Source organism: Furipterus horrens, unplaced genomic scaffold, assembly GCF_987537825.1.
Source record: "Furipterus horrens unplaced genomic scaffold, mFurHor1.1.pri manual_scaffold_11, whole genome shotgun sequence".
NCBI classification, from domain to species: domain Eukaryota; kingdom Metazoa; phylum Chordata; class Mammalia; order Chiroptera; family Furipteridae; genus Furipterus; species Furipterus horrens.
Window position 1 is genome coordinate 78,369,891 of NW_028327181.1, and position 19,962 is coordinate 78,389,852.

At 43.7% G+C, this 19,962-nt stretch overlaps 2 protein-coding genes across 2 annotated transcripts; one reads left to right on the forward strand and one right to left on the reverse strand.

The window, feature by feature from the left end:
* Positions 1-7,854: 7,854 nt before the first annotated feature.
* GSDMB (gasdermin B) lies at positions 7,855-19,413 on the reverse strand. The gene is made up of 11 exons (XM_090291424.1): positions 19,318-19,413; positions 17,968-18,204; positions 14,844-15,012; positions 12,808-12,979; positions 12,125-12,209; positions 11,691-11,729; positions 10,689-10,715; positions 9,351-9,511; positions 9,083-9,221; positions 8,629-8,699; positions 7,855-8,210 (listed from the first exon to the last, which is right to left on the reverse strand). The coding sequence occupies exons 2-11, from the start codon at positions 18,197-18,199 to the stop codon at positions 8,064-8,066; spliced, it is 1,242 nt and encodes a 413-aa protein (XP_090147550.1). The 5' UTR covers positions 18,200-18,204; positions 19,318-19,413; the 3' UTR covers positions 7,855-8,063.
* LOC149998395 (small ribosomal subunit protein eS26) lies at positions 16,887-17,314 on the forward strand. Its single transcript, XM_090291024.1, has one exon. It carries the CDS (start codon positions 16,905-16,907, stop codon positions 17,250-17,252), a length of 348 nt encoding a protein of 115 aa, XP_090147150.1. The 5' UTR covers positions 16,887-16,904; the 3' UTR covers positions 17,253-17,314.
* Positions 19,414-19,962: the final 549 nt, after the last annotated feature.

The following is a 19,962-nucleotide window of genomic DNA, read 5'->3' on the forward strand; positions in this document are numbered from 1 at the left end:
TCACGCAAGTCCAGGAAGCACAGAGGGTCCCAATGAAGATGAACCCCAACAGGCCCACCTCAAGACACATCATAATTAAAATGGCAACATTCAAAGACAAAGAGAGGATCCTAAAAGCAGCAAGAGAAAAACAACTAATAACATACAAGGGTACTCCAATAAGGCTATCATCAGATTTCTCAGCAGAAACACTACAAGCCAGAAGGGAATGGCAAAAAGTATTCCAAGCAATGAAAAACAAAGGCCTACAACCTAGAATACTATACCCAGCAAAGCTCTCATTCAAAATGGAGGGTGAAATAAGGAGCTTCCAAGACAAAAGAAGGCTAAAAGAATACATCTCCACCAAACCAGCAATGCAAGAGATGCTAAAAGGTCTGCTCTAAGAAGATAAAGAAACAGAGAGAGACAGAGAAGAACACGAGTACAAAGGGGAAAAATGACAATGAATAAGTACTTATCGGTAATAACCTTAAATGTAAATGGATTAAATGCTCCAATTAAAAGACATAGGGTAGCTGAATGGATTAGAAAGAATGACCCACATATATGCTGTCTACAAGAGACCCACCTTAGAACAAAAGATCTACACAGACTGAAAGTAAAGGGATGGAAAAATGTATTCCAAGCAAATGGACATGAAAAAAAAGCCGGGGTAGCAATACTTATATCAGACAAAACAGATTTCACAGCAAAGTCCATAAAAAGAGACAAAGAAGGGCATTTCATAATACTTAAGGGAAAAATCCATCAAGAAGATATAACCCTTATAAATATATATGCACCAAACTTAGGAGCACCCAAATATGTAAGGAAACTTTTGAAAGACTCCAAGAAAGATATAGACAACAACACACTCATAGTAGGGGACTTTAACACCCCATTGTCAACAATGGACAGATCTTCTGCTTAGCAAAATAAGCCAGGCAACGAAAGAAAAATACGTTATGCTGTCACCTATTACAGGAAACTAATGAACAACACAAACAAATGAGCAAAATTGAACCAGAGGTATATAAACAAGGAGTAGACTAACAGTAACAAGGGGGGAGGGGGGAGGGAGAAAAGGGGGTAAGAAGGGGAAGTGTAAAATCAAAGAACATGTATAAATGACCCACAGACATGGGCAACTGAGTGGGGACTGAATGTGGGGGAAGGGAGAGGCAGGATACAGGGAAGCAAGAGGGGAAAAAAAAAAGAGAGACAACTGTAATGGAAAAACAAACAAAAAAATTTTTTTTAGTGGGGGAAAATGAAAATATGAAGAATGGAAATGCCAGTTCAGTGAATATTAGGACAAAGATTTTCCTTCACGTTGTATATTTTTCTCCCTATTTGATCTCTCCAGAGTTTGGCATTCTAAACAAGTAAGTAATGACTTAAGTTTCTTTGCATAGACCTAATAAGACCAGTTGTTAATAGAGGTTCCTTTTTCTGAACAAGCCTTTGACTGGAATGTCAAGCCTAAAGGAGACATGCTTGGGCTCATGTTGTTACCAAAAAGCCCTAAGGAACTGGGAATGACTTTCAAAGGTAATAAAAGCCCGCGAAATAAAAGGCCTGCTGCCATGGTTGGTTGTGCGGTCCACAGCAATCTCTCCAGGGAAGGAACGAAGGTTGTTTTCCTGAAAGATGGCTAGAAGGGACCTTAAGGCACAATGGAAAACCAGAAAGACTTGGAAAGGACAGGTGTGTACAGGCAAGGATGAATGCCAGGTATGTGGCCCAGCTTCTGTGCACTGAAGAGCAGACTGAGGGTCACCCTAAATGTTCCTTGGGTAAGTTCCAGCAAAACAGAACTAAAGATCATAAGTGATCATTTGCTGCTCTTGTTATGCTTATGCAAATGAACAGGATAAATTAAAAATGGACTTAATGTAGTCCCTTTAAAGACAAGGAGAGTAATCTTAGGGAGAAAAATCAGTATTCAAGGAAAATCACAATGATCAGTGGCAGACTGTAAAGTAGGGCAGCTAACCGTCTTAAAAGTTTCTTCTCATTTAAAAAATGGTTTCACTTGAAAATTAAACCATATCTGTGGAAAAAAAAAAAAAAGAAGAAATATGCATTTGAGGTTCCTCCATGTCTTTTTGTAACTTGATAATTTTTTATGGCTGAATAATATTCCACTGTATGGATATATGAAGGACATCTTGGTTGCTCCCAGTTTTTGGTGATTATGAATAAAGCTGCTATAAACATTTGTGTGGAGGTTTTTGTGTGGATATAAGTTTTCATCTTAATTGCGTAAATACCCAGGACCATGATTGCTGGAGTTATGCTAAGATTATGTTTCGTTTTGTAAGAAACTGCCCAACTGTCTCCCAAATTGGTTTACCATTTTGCATTTCTATCAGCAATGAGTGTGTTCTTGTTGCTCCTAATCCTCACCAGCTTTTGGTATTTTCAGTTTTGGGATTTTAGCCACTTGAATTGGCATGTTGTGGTATTTCATAGTTGTTTTATTTCACTGTTATTCTTTCTGTCTGTCACTGGATCTGTTCTTTTCAAGGGAACAGACCCCTTCTTTTCAAGTATTGTCTTCCAACTGAATCTGTAACTGAGATTTTAATAAGCCATTTCACCTTTCAGTTATTTGCTTCTGGATGATGGAGTTTGTGGTAAGACCATTTAATACCATGGTTTGAGCCCATTACTTCACTTCCTTTGCTGTGAAGTGAGTTCCTTGATCAGACATAATGCTTTGTGGGATGCCATGGTGGTGGAAAAGACATCCGTGAGACCACTGGTGACATTGCGGGCAGAAGCATTACAACCATGGAAGGCAAATCTACACCCAGAATATGTGTCTATTGCAATAAGGATGAATCTCTATCACTTAGACAGTTTTAATCTGTCACCATAAAAAAAATTAGGCTCACAGGTTAATCAATGTTTTCCTGAGATAGACTAATGTATTATTCTTTTTGATTTATAATAGCATGTCTCTTTTTGAAATAGCAGCATTTAGCCCTGGCTGCTGTGGCTCAGTGGATTGAGCGTCGGCCTGCAAACCCAGTGTCGCTGGTTCAATTCCCAGTCAGGGCACATGACAAGGTTGTACGTCAGGTCCCCAGTTGGGGGCACGTGAGAGGCAACCACACAGTGATGTTTCTCTCCCTCTCTTTCTCCTTTCCCCTCTCTCTAAAAATAAACAAACAAACAAATAAAAAAACCAGCATTTTATAAAAGAGAAGCAGAATATGAACACTTTAATGACAGAACTGTCCCCTTTAAAATTAAAGGCCTCCTTTTTGAAGGTAGAACCAGAACCTTCCTAAAGAGTTAGATGCTTAGGGAGTTCAAGGAGAAAGCTGCATATGCTCCCAAATAATAGCTTATGCATATATGTGCCAAGCACTATTCTAAATGTTTTTTAATGTATTAATTCAATAGTCTTTATGTTCATCTTAGTACTCATTCACATTTTATATATTGCAGAGGCACATAATTGTGAATTAATTTTCCCAAAGTCACACTAGTAAGTTGTAAAGTTGGCATTGGAAGTCTCCAGAATCTAGGCTCTTAATTCCTAAGTGTTCTGGCTTTCCTAGTTTCATCTTTAACAGGTAATAACTAGTCCTAACATTTTATATGAGATCTTCAAACAAAGTAGTTTAATGGTAAGGTGCCCATTAAGCCAAAAAAAAAAGGAATAAAATACAAATTTTAACTAACTCCAGTGAGGGAAAACTAACGGTGCAGGTTAAAGGATGAACTAGTGATATTACCACAAGACTGCCACCTGTTGCTTTCTGCTGATGTCAGCTGAGTTGACTTCTTTCCCTCCCCTTTGAAAACCTTGCATTATGGTGGCACCGCTCTTGAGTTTGTGAATTTCTTTTTTCCTGAGCCAAAAAGGTATTTTCTCCTTTTATATTTTGTATTTCATCCTCCAGTACCCTTTTACCCTTTAGGTCGCTGCCATATTGCCATCTTAACTGTTCACTAAGCCTTCCTTACCCCATAGCACATGCATCTGATAAATATTTCTCAGGACCTTTCTTGTCTTCCTGCTTCTGTTTCATAAGTTTCTTCAGTCCCTCAGAAGAAAGCGTGTAGATCAACTGACAGATTAGTATGATTACCTTCCTCTCTAAGAGTGGAAATAGTTTTACAGTCATAAGCAAAACCCGATCTCAAGAAAAAATAATTTTTAAGTTACAATAACGGGGGAAACATTTATATCACTGCTAGGTTTGTACACATGTCAGTAGCCTAGAGTGGAAATTATTTTTTTATCATAGCAAGCTTATTGTTTCACCAATAACTTGTTCCTCAGAACTGCAAATTAAGTAGCCAAAGAAAGAACTTTTGTATTTCTCACCAAGTCAGAGACTGTAGTTGTCAAAAAGTAACATAACTTCAGACAGCTATGGCACAACAATGAACTATGTAGGTCTGAAAGACCCTGAGGTTACAGAAACATGACAGAAGCAAGAGTATAGTTTCAGACTGACAACGCTTATCATGAAGACTCCTAAATGTGCGAGGTGGAATTTTGATAAACAGATACTATGCTATCCCTTTGGATCATCCAAGCTAACATATTGATGTCCTGGTATCAGAATCTGGAAACAAATAAGAGAGCAATGAAGGTGTTTGGAAAACAAAGAAGATAAGGAAATAGGAAGAAAGAAAAGAGGAAAAAGTGGTTTTAACCATGAAGCATTGAATAGAAATGGTTGCATGCAATTCAGAGGGTAGAGGAAGTAAACCTCAGTCCAAAAGAACTTGAAGCTCTCTTTCTTTCTTTCTTTTTTCCTTTCAGACATAGGTCACACAGTTTTGACTGAACAGCTCTAATTTAGGCGCCTGAATCCTACCTAATTTTTGTGGAAGTTTTCTGAAATGAGGCTCACACAGAAGGAAATCAACTAACTTTCAAATACAGGGGAAAGACTAAATTGAGGGTGGAAATGTATATGAGTCTCCCTCTTTTTTCCTTTGGCCCAATTCTGTTTGAGTCTAATATTCAATGGTTTTTAAAGCATCTCCCAAGATATGTCTCCCTGGAATGAGCAAAAACAAGTGAGGAACACATCCGCAGTTTACATGGAAAGACCTTCACCTTCTGATTCTAGTCCTGGTCCCATCATTTTCTAATTTGTCTTTGGCAAAGACCAGTCTCTCATCCTTGCTGTGGGGAAGCTAATATCAGTTCAACCTCTCTTAAAGTGTAATTTTATGTAATATAATTTATGTAAAAGGATTTTGTAAATCATAAAACATCAACAATTTTAAGACTCTGGATTAATTTGTATGTCCTATGATAGATAAGGAAATGACTCTGCACAGCTAGGAATCCACAACTTTCACCATAATGTTTGTATATTCAGTCAATAAGTTTTTATTTAATATTATTTTTATTTACTATTTACTATGCTCAGTACCTCATCATATCCTCCATCTCCAAAGAGGAGGATCTCTAAACAATGTAGTTTCTCTGCTTTTAACATTGTGTAAAGAGAATCATATTGAATATATTCTTTTATGCCTTGATTCTTAAGATTAATCTCATGCAGGATTAGTTCATTAATCGTTATTGCTGTATTATATATGTATGTATGTGTGTGTGTATACATGTTACAATAATAGGGGAAACATTTATATCACTGTGAGGTTTATACACATGTCAGTGGCCAAGAGCGGAAATTATTTTTTTATCATAGCAGGCTTATTGTTTCACCAATAACCTGTTCCTCAGAACTGCAAATTAAGTAGCCAAAGAAAGAACTTCTGTATTTCTCACCAAGTCAGACTGTAGTTGTCAAAAAGTAACATAACTTCGGACAGCTATGGCACAACAATGAACTATGTAGGTCTGAAAGACACTGAGGTTAATTGATCATAAATATGATCAGCTTTCCACTTTTAATCAGAAGTCTAGGCATACAATTCAGGCGGATGTACACACACACACACACACACACACACACACCACAGTTTGCTTGTGTTGGAGAACGTTCAAGTTGTTTCTAGTTTTTGACGATTACAACATCCTACTTACAAAAATTCTTAAAAGAATATCCCATGTGATGCACACATGCACAAGTTACTCTGAAGTTTATACTTGCAGTCAAATTTCTGGATCATAGGGTAGGTGAATCTTCCATTTGTAATGCCAAACTGTTATTCAAAGCGGTTGTACTAATTTATCTTCCCAGTGGTAGTGTATGAAAGAAAGTTCTCATTGTTTCAGGCACTTAACAACACTTGATATTGCCACTTTTTTTTTACAGTGTAAAATTTTTATACTTAGAATTAGCCAGCTGGACTCAGTTACATAATCCAAATTTTCCTGGCAACATTCAAAGCTCAAAGTTGGGAGCCAGTCAAACATATGGCTTTTTCTCTCCATCAGGCCTGATCAGGGTGTTGACCTTGGCCATGTCAATGTCATAGAGCTTCTTCACACCTTGTTTGATCTGGTGCTCATTGGCCTTGACATCCACAAGGAGCACAAGTTTATTGTTGTCTTTTTTCATGGCTTACTTGGTACTCAGGTGGAGCATGATGATGGCATAGTGGTCAAGCCTGTTTCTCATGGGAGTGCTCTCCCAAGGATATTTAGGTGTCCTTCAGAGCCGCAGGGTCTTTAGCCATTGGAAGGTGGGTGATGTGTGGTTCTTCTTTTTTTGTGGCTGTGGACAGCTTTCAGCACTGCTTTCTTTGCCTTCAGAGCTTTTACTTTGGCTTGGGCTTTGGGAGGGGCAGGGACTTCCTTCTTCACTTTCGGTGCCATCTGCGTGAAAAGTGATATTGTCTCTCTACCTTTTGTCAATACGGTGAATGAGTATTGGTATCTCATAATAGTTTTCATTTTATTTCCCTGATTACTGAGGTTAATCATCATTTCATATGTTTGTTAGTCATTAGGATTTTCTTTTTCAAAAATATTCTATATAAGATTTTTGTCTATTTTTCTATTGGGTCATCTTTTTAAATTGATTCCTACAAGCTCCCTATACACTGAGTACTACCGCTTTGTAAGTTACTCATGTTTTAAATATTTTCTCCCACTCTGTGGTTTATTTTTGCACTCCTTTATGTCTTTTGATGAACAAAAGTCTTTAATGTTGGTATAGTTATAATTTTGCCTTTCACAATTAAATCTAAAATCCACCTGGAATTTTTATATGTGCTATAATGGTGGAAATCAAATTTCATTTTGTATCCATGTGTTTACCCAGTTGTCCTGGACCATGCATTGAAAAATCTAGCCTTTCCCCACTAATCTGCAATGATACTTCTCCCATATATCAAGGGTCTGTTTGTGCATGAGAATCTCTGCCTGAGCTGTTTGTCGTGTCTGCTTATTCTTGTTCACAGTGTCATTCCTTGTATGCTTTGTTATTTTTATTTATTTATTTATTTTTACTGGGAACCATTCTTGTCCTTTAAAATCTTTTTGTGGAAAGGAAAGTAACTTTCTCCAGAAAAGATTTGTGCTTGGTTCGGACAGGTATTTGGGTACACAACCAATCCTGTTCCCTCACAAACTAAGTTTGCAATTTGGAATACTCTGAAACACCCAGATGATGCAAATCCAGGCTCAGTTCTGTGAAAAGGCTAGCCTATGGCCACAATATTTCACATTTTTTTCCTTCCCTTTTTATAAACCTCTTCTTCACTCAGTACCAAAAGTCTTGCCCTGGCCGGGTGGCTCAGTTACTTGAAGCATCATCCCATATGTGCGCACACACAAAAGGTTGCATGTTCGATTCTAGCTTCCAAAGAGTATTGAAATCGCTTACTTGCTGCCACACTCTCTTCATTCTTGTGGGTTTATGTCTTTTCTATTGCTTTACTGTCATTTAGTGAAGTTTCAAGAAGGAGAGGAAATAAACATGATCCATTTTCCACTTTTAATCAGAAGTCTAGGCATACAATCCAGGCTGATTTTTGTATATTATCATGTAGGGAATGGGATGTATCAAAGGTGAGTGATCTAGTTGCTTGTTTTAAAGATTATTATTCTTGGTAACGGGGGATGGGGTGTGGGGTGAGGATGGACTGGGGAGGGGAGCCCCCAGAGGTTTGTAGGGAGAATGGTTAGAGAGCTAACGGGAAGACACAGAGGCAGGCCTCTCACTCAGCTGCAGCAGGACGGAGACAGCAACATAGAGGGCACAGAGGGTCTGTGCTTCAGGGTCACAGCCCACATCATGGGGCTGCTCACCCCGCTTCTGCTCCAGGAGAGACTCCACCTGGAAGGAAACCCGCCAGACTATAAAAGCTAGAAACATAGAAATACATATACCAGAAATGGTTAATCCTGGGCCCACGGCAGACACAGTACTTCATCATGGAATTCTTCCTTACAGAGTCTGGAGAGCCTGATACCCTCTCCACAGAGTAACAGGTACTACAAACCAATCAGTGTTGGCACTTATGTTGGTGCCAACTGCCATCCTGGGACTAACAGTTTTACATCCCCCTCTCTTGCCCATCCCTACTTGTCCTGGAAACTGTATGTGCAGGGAATTGCTACAAACCAGCTGGATGGGCATAAGCTGACAGAAACTATGAAGTCAGAAGGGACAGGATACTGGGACTACTGGGTCCCTTGAGAGCACAGCCATTCACTTCTAGTAAGACCCTGGCCCTCAACCCAGGCTCTCTTACCTGGTCCTTCAACAGGGGCAGGGTCCCCTTCTTTAGGGCCTCAGCCACAAGCTCCTTCTCCTCAGACAGCTCTGAGGGTAAAAAAGGAGGGTGGTTGGCAGAGAGGAGAGGCACAGAGTGGGACAGGCTTCAGTGTCTGATCAGACCCAAGAAAAGCATCAGAGGAGGTTCCAGAGAGCTCCTGGGAGTGCTGGATAGGAGTTATTCCAAATGGGCTCCTGCTGTGGCTCCTTTTTTCCTCTCAGCCTACAAGTCATAGACTGTGCCAAGGGGGAAGAGAGGCAGTCCCTCAACCCCTGGCCTGGAGAAGACGGCTAGTTTCCGAAATGTGATGGTTTATTCCTCACAAAAGGTAAAGGCAATGTGTACCACCTTCCTCCCCAAAATTGGTTCCCCACAGGCTCCTCTGCTCAGCACGTCCTCCATGCCAGCATCCATCCAGATTCCTCCTTACCCTTCAAGGCATCCAGGAAATCCAGAATGGCTTCTATGCGCGCCTCTATCAAGATCCCAGCAACATTAAAAAGGCTACTGATGAGAGGACCTGCTGGGCCCTCCATCTGTAGCTCACCAGAGATCAGGACCTCAGACACCTAGGGCCAGGAGACGGGGAGATGAGCACTGGTCCCACTGGAGCGGATTGTCTGCAGTGCGTCAGCCGCCTCCCCTCTGGCTTTCCCCTCTGTCTGCCCGTCCCCTCCTTCCTTCCTTCAGCCTCTTACCCTTTCATCTAGAACCTGCAACTCCTCATCTGAGGTGAGGCACTTCGTGAGGCAGCTTAGCATGTGTTCTTGCTCCTCTTCATTCAGATCCTGGAGGCCTCTCACTGTGTCCTGCACCTTCTCCTCCATGTTTTTGAAATCCTCCAAGCTCAAGGACCTTCCTGTAGAGGCAGCAATTAAGAACCCAACCTACCCAGCTGAACAAACTCCATTACCAAGGCCCCTCAAGACCCCATTCTTCATCTATTTTTCTTCAGGAGACCAATTCTCTATCTTCCCCTCTTCTAATCTTCTTCCCAGACACCCATCATCAATGCTTCCCGCTAACCCCACTTCCATCCCCCTAGCTCACTTCTAGTCTAGTTCCAACCCCAAATTCTTCTCCACCTCTAGGAAATCAAAACTTATTGATTCCTTGCCTTCAAAGTCCACTGGTTATAGTGAGGAAGTAAGAGCAGTGGTTCTTAGTCTTGACTATGCATGAAATCACCTGGGGAGTGATTTTAACCCTTTGAGTGCCATGCGTAATTTGAAATTTGGATCAACATGAGAAAAAATTATATCAATATATAACCTGAGGTACAAAAAAAGAGAACAAAACATAAAATATGAATTATCCCCCTGTTATTTACATTTATAGCCATCGAAAAAAGTGTCACTGGGAGCAACACTGGCACTTTTGGGAAAATTTGTCAGCATCGCTCACGGTGATGTTGACACTCAAAGGGTTAAAAATCTTGAAGCCCAGCTCTCCCCTCTCCCCCACCCCCAGATGAATTAAATCAGAATTTCTGGAGGTAGGACTCAGGCATCACTGGTTTGTTTGTTTGCTTTTAGATAGTCCATAAATTGTTTATTCATTCACTTGCTGATGGATATTTGTCTATTACAAATAAAGTTGCTATGGACATTGGTGTACAAGTCTTTGTATGGATGTATGTTTCATATTAGTTTCCTATAGTTGCTGTAATGAATTACCACTAATGTAATGGGTTAAAACAACACAAATTTATTGTTTTATAGTTCTGGGGGTCATAAGTCCCCAAATGGTTTTCAATGGGCTAAAATCAACACATCAGCACATCTGCATTCCTTCAGGCATCGCTAGTTTCAAAGTTCCCTCAAGTGCTATCTGTACAACCAATGAGAACCACTGTGTTTAAGGGAGACAGTTGCAACCTCCAGACTGTCCTCCAGTTAAAACCTGCTTTGGGCCCTGCCCTACCTTTCTCCCCTGAACCCCCCCCCCCACACACACACACACTCAGGCCTTGAGGCCAGAGGGCTCAAGGGTAAAGGGGAGCAGCCACCCTGGTCATAGCTGGCTCCCATCCTTACCTGTACAAGATGAATCACCATCTTTCTCTGCAAAGAGAGGAAAGTAATCACAGAGAGTCTCTGGGTCACCTCCAGCCCACTGTGGACATTCTCTTCCCAGTGACGAAAGTTCATTTCTGGACTCCGAGCCCTAGTGAGCCTGCGTCCTCATCATTGTATATAAATGACAAAGTACTATATTTGCAGACCCATTCCCACATCCTCAGAGATAAGCCGCCATAGGATTATGTCCAGATGATTGAAAGAGAAACAAAAGCCCAGAGAGGGTGCAGCATGCCCTTGGTCCTCAGCAAATATGTGTCAGAGCAGTGACTGGAATCTATCCCCGACTCCTCTGTTATGGCCCTTAAGAATGATAGAGATTCGCTCTATCGAGCTAGCAGGGCCTTGCCAAGACTGAACCTAGGAGTTTCTTGAATTTTCACCCACATCTAGACCTCTTTTTATCCTTTCCCAAGGCATCTTATGCAGTATAATTCTTCTGGGATCCAGGGAAAGACTGAAATTCCAGAGGAAGCCATGGTCAAAATCACAGGGATCTTATAGTCTAACCCACTCATTTTAAAGTCAGGAAAACCATGGCTCAGGAGGCTATAAAGCTAATGAGTGGGAGAGCCAGGACTAGACCCTAAGGCCATCTGACTCCTCAGTTCAGTGCTCCTTTCACAGCCAGTGCTATCATGTGAGAACTGGCTACGGAATTCAAACGTGCCTCCTGGGCCAATAATGTTTCAGTAAGGGGGTCGCCCAGCAACCCAGCACCCTGACCCACACAAAGCAAGTCAAAGTTGTCAGAGCCTGGAAACTCTAGCCCAGTCGCTTCTCCAACAGGTACACTTTCCTCCTGCCTTTAGCACAGTCCCCACCACTGGTGCATCCTACTACATTCTTAGCCTTAATAATTCTATATTCCAGACCATTTGTAATTTGTTATCTTCTTTTTAAAAATAGTATCCTTGCCCATTCTGGAATAATGAATAGGAGGCACAGAAGCTCACTCACCTTCTGGAAAGGATTTTGTTTCTCCAGAGAAACAAATACCTAAACCAACACAGGCAGGAGAGAGGAAGAGAGAGAGAGAGCAGTTACCAGAAAGACCAGTTTCCTCTAAGGTCCTCCTTCTAATCTCTCCCCAATTCTCATATCCTGCCCCCCACCAAAAAAAGAAACAGATACTGGGACAGAGATGGGAGTTAACACCTCTAGGGAAGGATTAGCATCAAGTGTCACAATGGAGCAGCCCCTTGATTCAGCAGTGTCTGAGCAAGGAGCCTCAGTCCTTCTTTCCAGTCCTGAACCCTCCCTCTTCCTTCCTGATGAACACCTTCAAACTCACCAGAGCCCCTCCAGGCTGACAGCGAGCCTGGCGGAGTCAACCCCCACTCCACTTGTGTGTCAGGCTCCCCCTGCCACTTTCCCCACCAGGCCTTGCTTACTCATCATCTCCTTGTTGGGGAAGACCAGCTGCTTTACTCGATAGCACAGGACCCAGTTGGCGGGGATAGTTACTGCTCTTTGGTGCTAGGAAAAATGAGCTCATGTTAATTGATTCTGTTAATTGATTCATAGGTGCTTTACATAGATTTCTTGCCTGACCTCCCAAACAACCCTAGGAGGTAGAGATTTCATGTCCATTTTACAGACAAGAGAACTGAGGCTCAGAGAGCATCAGTAGGTGAGCAAGTTTCAAAGCTAAAAACTGTAGCAGAACAGAGATTTGAACCCACAGCTGACCTCAAAACACAGGTTGCTTCTACTGTACATTCAACAAACGCTTATTGAGGACCTGTTTACTTCCAGGCACTGTGGCTCCTACCCTCCTACCTCTTGGAAAAGGAGACCATGGATAAACAAAAAACCCCATGTAATGATGAACTGTGGGAAGCACTATGAAGCATATGAACACAGGACATAACTAGAGAGTGCCAGCGGAGAAACTTAGCGACGCCACACACATCTTTTTGGGCAAGAAGAGAAGTATAAGGAGTGGGCAAGACGGCTCTGAGAGGCCCGGAGGAAGAGCTCAAGAGCCTGGCATATGGTCTGGCATTCCTCAGACTTGCAGCTGGTAGGCCCACGCTGGCCCTCTCCCCAAGACCCTGTTTCCCAGGACCCTGACCTGGTATTCACATTGGAGACCAAAAAAATCCATCTGGTTCAAAAATGTATATTGCCGTTCACTTTTCAGGGTTTCCTCCTTTGTTGTCTCCAGAGTTTCTGTCACCAGGTACAGGTCTTCTCTCCTTGTTTGTATTGACTGAAACGAAGCAGGTAGTTCTCTCTTCAGCTTCCTGGAGGGAGCATGAGGGGTAAGAGGTCAGGATCTTAGGGGCTCCACTTCTCAGGGACATTTTTTCCTCTCCATCAGCTAGTTCCTATTTGAGATGAAGTGTTTCTGAGGCTGGAAAACCAAGGCACTTCACCCCCTGTGGGGTAAGAGGGTGCAGAGTGGGAAGGGAGCTCACTAGCATTTATGGGGGAAGGTGCCACACTGCAAGACCCTTCACACACCATTGCATTTCACCCTCACAGCAACCCTATGATGCAGACAGAATTGCACCCATTTTTCACACGAGGAAACTGAGGCTTAGAGACATATTATGACGGGTCCAACGTAGCACAGATCGTAAGTGTAGAGCTGGGATTCCAACCCTGCTCTGTATGAGTCCAAGGCATGTGCCCTTCCCCTGGCACTGAGGTAGGGATCTGCCAGCCTGCAACGCCCCCTTCTCTGAGAAGGGGCTCCAGCTCCTCGAATTGGTCCCTGGGGTCTGGCTGCACGGTCCACCTGCTGGCTCCAGGAGGCATCTCTGATTCCATAACAAAATTCACTCTGTGACTAAACACAGGCTGAAAGAGCTTCTGGTATTTGCAACCAAAGACTCTCAAGGAAGACCTACATCCTTGCCTCTGCTGACCTTCCTCTACCTGTCTGGTACCCTGCCCCCCAACTCTCTGTGCACATACCCCTCAGCCTCACCCTAGAAACAACAAGTCTTCTAGAAAAAAATTGAGCTCCCTTAGAAAAGTTCCAAAGATTCCTCCCCAGCAATACTATGGTGGGAAGAGGTAGTTCAAAGTACCAGTAAAATTTCACTTTAAGTCTTTCCCTTTTTAACTAAAAAGGAAAGACAAAGGCATCCACCCATTCAGGGAGGGCTAACCCAGGAGAACCAGGGGTTCCCTTTCCCTGAGCTGCCCCACACTTCCCAACAATTCCAGCTAGGGAAGAAAACACCAACACCAGCAACAAAACAGCTGCTGAGGGGAAAGCTAGTGATGTTCCTTTAAGTCCCTTGGAAGCACCTCAACTATCAGAACCTCTGTGGCACTTGATTGGTGCCACCCAGGTGGAGTGGGGTGGCAGCACTTTCTGTGCAGAAAACGTTCTACAGGGTGTTTTAATTTCACTGTGCTGCCCTTCAGCTCTTTTATTGAGTACCTGCTGGGAATAAACACAGAGAGGTCAGCCCTGGCTGGTGTGGCTCAGTGGATTGAGCACCAGCCTGCAAACCAAAAGGTCACAGGTTTGATTCCCAGTCAGGGCACATGCCTGGGTTGCAGGCCAGGTCCCTGGCTGGGGGCATGCAAGAGGCAACCAATTGATGTTTCTCTCTCTCTCTCTGTCTCCCTCCCTTCTGCTCTCTCTAAAAGCAAACAGAATCTTAAAAAAAAAAAAAAAAAAAAAAGAAAGAAAGAAAAAGAAAACCACAGAGAGGTCAGTAACGTCAGTTGCTAATCATGAGTTGTTCCTGGTCCAGTGAAGGAGGGGAACATGAAAACCTCTGGCTTGCCACAAAGCAGAGTTAAATAAGTACAAAATACAGATTTGGGCAACTCAGTATAGAGGAACAGACAAGAGTGGCACCTTGAAACCAGTAGGTTTTGGTTCAAGCCAGAGAAATCAGTCACCCTGGAGGGCAGCAGGGAGGAGAGTGAGTGAATTGAGGGCATCAGAAGGTTTCCCGGAGGCATATCCTGGAAGAATGAGACAGCTTCCTGAAGGTGGAGAAGAAGGCGGCAGCAAGCTTGAGTCAAGGACTGGATTGGGGGAGCGCTGGGAGTAGGGAGTGAGGCTGCCCCCACCTCAGATGCCAGAGGCACCCAACATGGGTTTCTTCTCATTCTCCCACTGCTGCCTACCTATGGCCTCACCTGTTAACGAGGGAATTCAGGCATTCCTGGGATATACAGGACCTCGACATCATGATGCTCTGCTCTTGAGACCCACTGGCGCCCAATTCAACTGTTACAAGTTCGGGCAATTTCGCTTCCAACTTTGCCTCTGAGTGTACATTCGCAACTTGGAACTCAGCCTTTTGACCTGGAAGAATGGTAAAGATGACACCAATCTCTGGTTTTCAAGAGGAAAATGCATTTTGGACCTGGTGAGACATGACAGAACTGGAAATAGTGCCTGAAATCAGTCCTGTGTGTACAACACTAATGTCTCAGGATGCATTTGTTTCTTGAGTGATGTAAAAGTTTGCTTTGTCAGACAGAAAAGAAAAATCAAAGCTTACGCACATGGAAGGAGGAGAAAAGCCTAATTTTATAGTGGAGAAACTTGATGAACACGACCTCAGCCAGGGGAGCAAGATAAACATCAACAGTGAGAGTCATGCTGATAGTACCTACCCCTGATACGCTGTAATGAGAATGGCACTTTACCTCTATGATTTTCTGTCCCAAAACCCATTATTACCTCAGCCTAACCATCAGACAGATTCCAACGGAGAGGCACCCTACAATTATGCCTGACCAGTCCTCCTTAAAACTGTCAAGATCATCAAAACCAAGGGAAGTCTGAGAAATTGTCATAGTCAAGAGGTGCCTAAGGAGATAGGACAACTAAAGGTAATGTGGGGTCTTGGATGGGATCCTGGGACAGAGAAGGGACTTCAGGTAAATTAAGATAACCTCAATGAAGTACGAACTTTACATAGTAAAAACAAACAAAAAATCTTAAGTACACTTTAACAACACCATCAGCGCCATTAGTTAAAAATAAACAAATAACCCATTTGAAAAGGGAGGAGGGCCAAGTTGCTAAAAATCAACTTAAATTACCAATTCACTCCCTCTGCCTCTGAATGTTTTATGCAAACAGATAGAACTTCCCCTTAAAGGAATTTAAACTGACTTAGTCAAATTTTTATGATCATGGCAAAATATCCTAGTCCTGCTTTAAAGTGCTTTCCTGTTTTTAGTGAATGGCTGTTTGGCAAACTGACTGAGACCTAGCTTTCAGTGAATCTGCTCTTGGCAATCTGCTTTTCAGAGATTTGACTCAGAGTCTGAAAAATACGAATGAAAATTTCCTAAAGCCCCTTACTTGCTTAATTAAATTCCAATATGAAAACAGCCACCACCTCTGACTAATCTGGACACTGTTCTTGGTCACATAACAGCAGGGCCTGGCACATGGCCGGTGCTCTAAAACTGTACAGTGGTCCTGTTAGAATTCTTCTCCCTCTCATGATGAGACCCAAATGGGCTACAGCCAAGATGTCTGAGTTGTAAAAACTGCTCTCCGTGAGGTGTGAGACACTGATATACGTCTCCAAATGAAAAGTCAGTAACACTTACCCTGGGGGAAACCCCCCCCAAAACCAAGAATAGCCGAGCGTGGAAACAGGAGAGGCAATAGACTCCTCTACGAGTCCCCTCGAGTTCTTGGGGAGTTCTTCCTACTTGGTCATGACCTCCGGGGAACACGAAGGGATAATAATAATCGCCACAGCAGAATGATTGGGGCGAACTTTTATTGAGTGTACCTTCTGTGCAGGCACTGTGATAAGTGATTCACATAATTTATCTCATTTGATTCTTGCAATAGTCTTCTCAAGTTGACAGACGAGGAAACAAACTTGTTCAGAGGTCACCCAGCTGGTAAGTGGCAGAGCCAGGCTTAGAAATCAGATGCTCCCAGGGTTTCGCGACGCTTGTTGGAAAATGTAGGTCTTTAGTTTTCTTCCGCCATCAGGAAAAATAGTCCCCTGGTCACCTTGTTCCTCCGATGACTAAACTCGAGAAACACTTTTCTTACCAGAATTTCAGCGAAAACGCTGAATAATAAAGAAGATTTAAGTGAAGTGGATTGCCATTCTTGGTGTTCGTCAACTAAGGATTCTTCCGGTGTGAGCGTAGGGATCTCGCGCTATATAAGAGTGCCAGAGCGGAAGGCAAGTCTTTTCGCGGGTCCTCGCTTCCAAGATGACCAAGAAAAGAAGGAACAACGGTCGTGCCAAGAAAGGCCGCGGCCACGTGCAGCCTATTCGCTGCACCAACTGCGCCCGATGCGTGCCCAAGGATAAGGCCATTAAAAAGTTTGTCATTCGAAACATAGTTGAGGCCGCAGCCGTGAGGGACATTTCAGAAGCGAGTGTCTTCGACGCCTATGTGCTTCCCAAGCTGTATGTGAAACTGCATTACTGTGTGAGTTGTGCCATTCACAGCAAGGTAGTCAGGAATCGCTCTCGTGAAGCCCGGAAGGACCGAACACCTCCACCCCGATTCAGACCTGCGGGTGCTGCCCCACGTCCTCCACCAAAGCCCATGTAAGGAGCTAAGTTCTTAAGGACTGAAGAACAGTTCTCTGGAAAATAAATAAAATGGAAGTTGTACTTAAAAAAAAAAAAAAAAAAAAAAGAAATCAGATGCTCCCAGCTCTAAAGCCTGTGTCTTTTCTTAACTACTAAGCAAAAGACCTCCATTTATTTAGCCACTTAAATGATAAACATATAAACACACAAGAAGACATCAGCTAATTTTAAAACAAATTATTTACAAAGGGAAAAAATGGGAAAGGAAACCCTGACTGGTGTGGCTCAGTTGGTTGGGCATTGTACTCCAAAGTGAAAGGTCACTGGTCTGATATCCTTTGGAGCACATACCTGGGTACATGAGAGGCAACCAACCGACGTTTCTCTCCCCCTTTATCCCTCCCTTCACCTCTTTCTAAAAATAAATAAAAATAAAATATATATTTTTTAAAGCTAGCACTAAGTTATCTTTTTAAAAAGCTGGGGGGAGGAAGAGAAAAACTATTCAGGAATAATTTCCAAGAAAAATAAATTTCCACTTTCCTCCTTCCCTTCTCCCATGCAGCTCTTCTGTGTGTTTCTTAAATTGAGGCATGTGGACATGTTCATACAAATTCCACAGTTTCTTTGTTGACTGGTTGACTTGATCGCTGGCAATGGGAAGTTGAGGGTGGGGTGGATTAGCAAGGAGCAAAGTGTCCTGGTTGGCCCTGTCTCATGTACTTTATACTGACCTTCGAGCCCAGAATCTGGCTCATCAGATTTGTCATCCTGTCTCTCCAATATATCCTTCAGGGTGAGGTCTGTACGGCAGTAATGGCGTCTGAATAAACGTTCCTTCCCCGTCACCAGACAAAAGCAACGAAACCTGTCAGCATCAACGATGCTTCTGGCTTCAATCATATCTCCTCCAGCGTCCATCTCATGGACCACAGCTCTTGTGATTGTCTCAAATACACTGGGCATTGTGCCTGGACCAACCGGGAAAAGGAAGGCAACTTCAGTTTGGGGGATATCGGTTCAGGTTTTTAAATCTATCTTTGGCAGCATGGGGTCAAGGAAGATCCAAAGGTTCTAGGACAACCAGGACTTGGGGTTATTTCCCTTCCTGGTTCCGAGAAGGGGAGGTGGTCACTACACACAAAGGAGGGGTCACCACCACAGAGGCCAGATTCTCTCTGCCCCTCATGGAACACTTCCAGAGGAAGGATGGAGCAGTGATTGCCCCCCATGGAAAGTGAGATCTGTTTTCTGCATCTCCCACAGCAGAGTTGGTCCCTTACCTAGAGGGACACTGAGGGGTGAAAAAGCAGGGCCACCATCCCCTAGCCAGATTCTCAGCAGTGGTGATGAACAGGGGACCCAGGAAGGGATGAGGGGCATGGCGGCCAGACCTCACATTACCAACCCTGATTACGGCTTCCTTCAGCTCTGGCTCCTGGGCCTCTTTCCCAACCATTTCCCAACAAGATGGTGGTAAGTTGGCCTCAGAAGGAAACAAAAGAGAAGGGATGGAGTGCAAGAGTGGCTTAGAGCTGGGCACCTCCAGGTCCTCTCTCCTCAGTTTCTGGTCACCTTCTCAAGGGTCCTTTTCACTTGGTGAAATAAAATGAATCCCAAATCGCCACCTCAGGCACCTCCCCCCCCCCATCCACTCCCCCCTCACTCTCTGTACTGCTCTATCTCCCTGCCCTGTGGGACCCTCCATAGGCCCATCACCAGTCCGGTCTGACCCAGCGGCTCCTTCCCCATTTCTACTCAGCAGCAGTTCTGTCCCCACTGCATTAAACCTTTCAGGCTCTCTTACATCCAATTCCTTCTCTCTCCCCTTCCAATCAATGACTAGGCAATCCCTTTCTTTTGAGATCTCTTTCCCTTTCCTTAGGCTCCTTTGCTTCACTCCTGGGGCCAGGCCCCCCCTCCCAAGCTCCCCCATCTTACCTCTGAACACCTCCCCTTAAGTCTCTTCGGCTGGCCCAGGCACCTGCTCACCCTCATGGTGTTCAACTCTCAACTCACTCCCAACTTAGAAACTCTTCTGGATGTCTGGAAAGGCAGTGCCCAGGGCCCGCAGACCTACCCACCTCTTCTCTGTCCTCAGCTGCTCGCCAGAAATGGAGGTTATGAAAATCCCCCCTGTGAGATCTCTGCACAGTTCCCAGCCACCGTGTCTGAAGAAGCTGTAACAAGGGAATTGAAAGGAACTGGAAAGCTGGGTAGGGCTAGAGCCCCACCCCTCAGACCTTTGGATAAGCTACATTATGGCTGGGCTGGAAGCAGATAAGGCCAGAAGTTAAGAAATCTTTCCCTCCTTTTGAACCCAAGCAAGGAACAAGTGGCATGTTTATATCTGTATTTGATATATATTCTTGGTGAGTAGGAGAGTGTGGACCAGGGAATGGTGCTAAACCAGGCACACCAGGCCATGCACTCCAATGAGTTTGGAATAGAGGAAAAGAATATGAGTGGGTACCAACCCAGTCCCAGCAGGCAATGGCAATGGCTGTGTTCGGGATACGAGAGTGATCTAGCTAGAACCAGTTGCCCAAATGCCATGTGATGGTGGGCAACATTGAAGACTCACAGAGCAACAGTAGGGACAGGCTGAGTCAGTAAGGAGGGACTCTCAAAAAGATGTCACCACCTGTCTTCTTCACCCACCTCCTTCACCAGGGAGAGACCCCTGGCTCCACCCCTCAGTCAGAGATAATCACCCAAGTGAGCCCCAC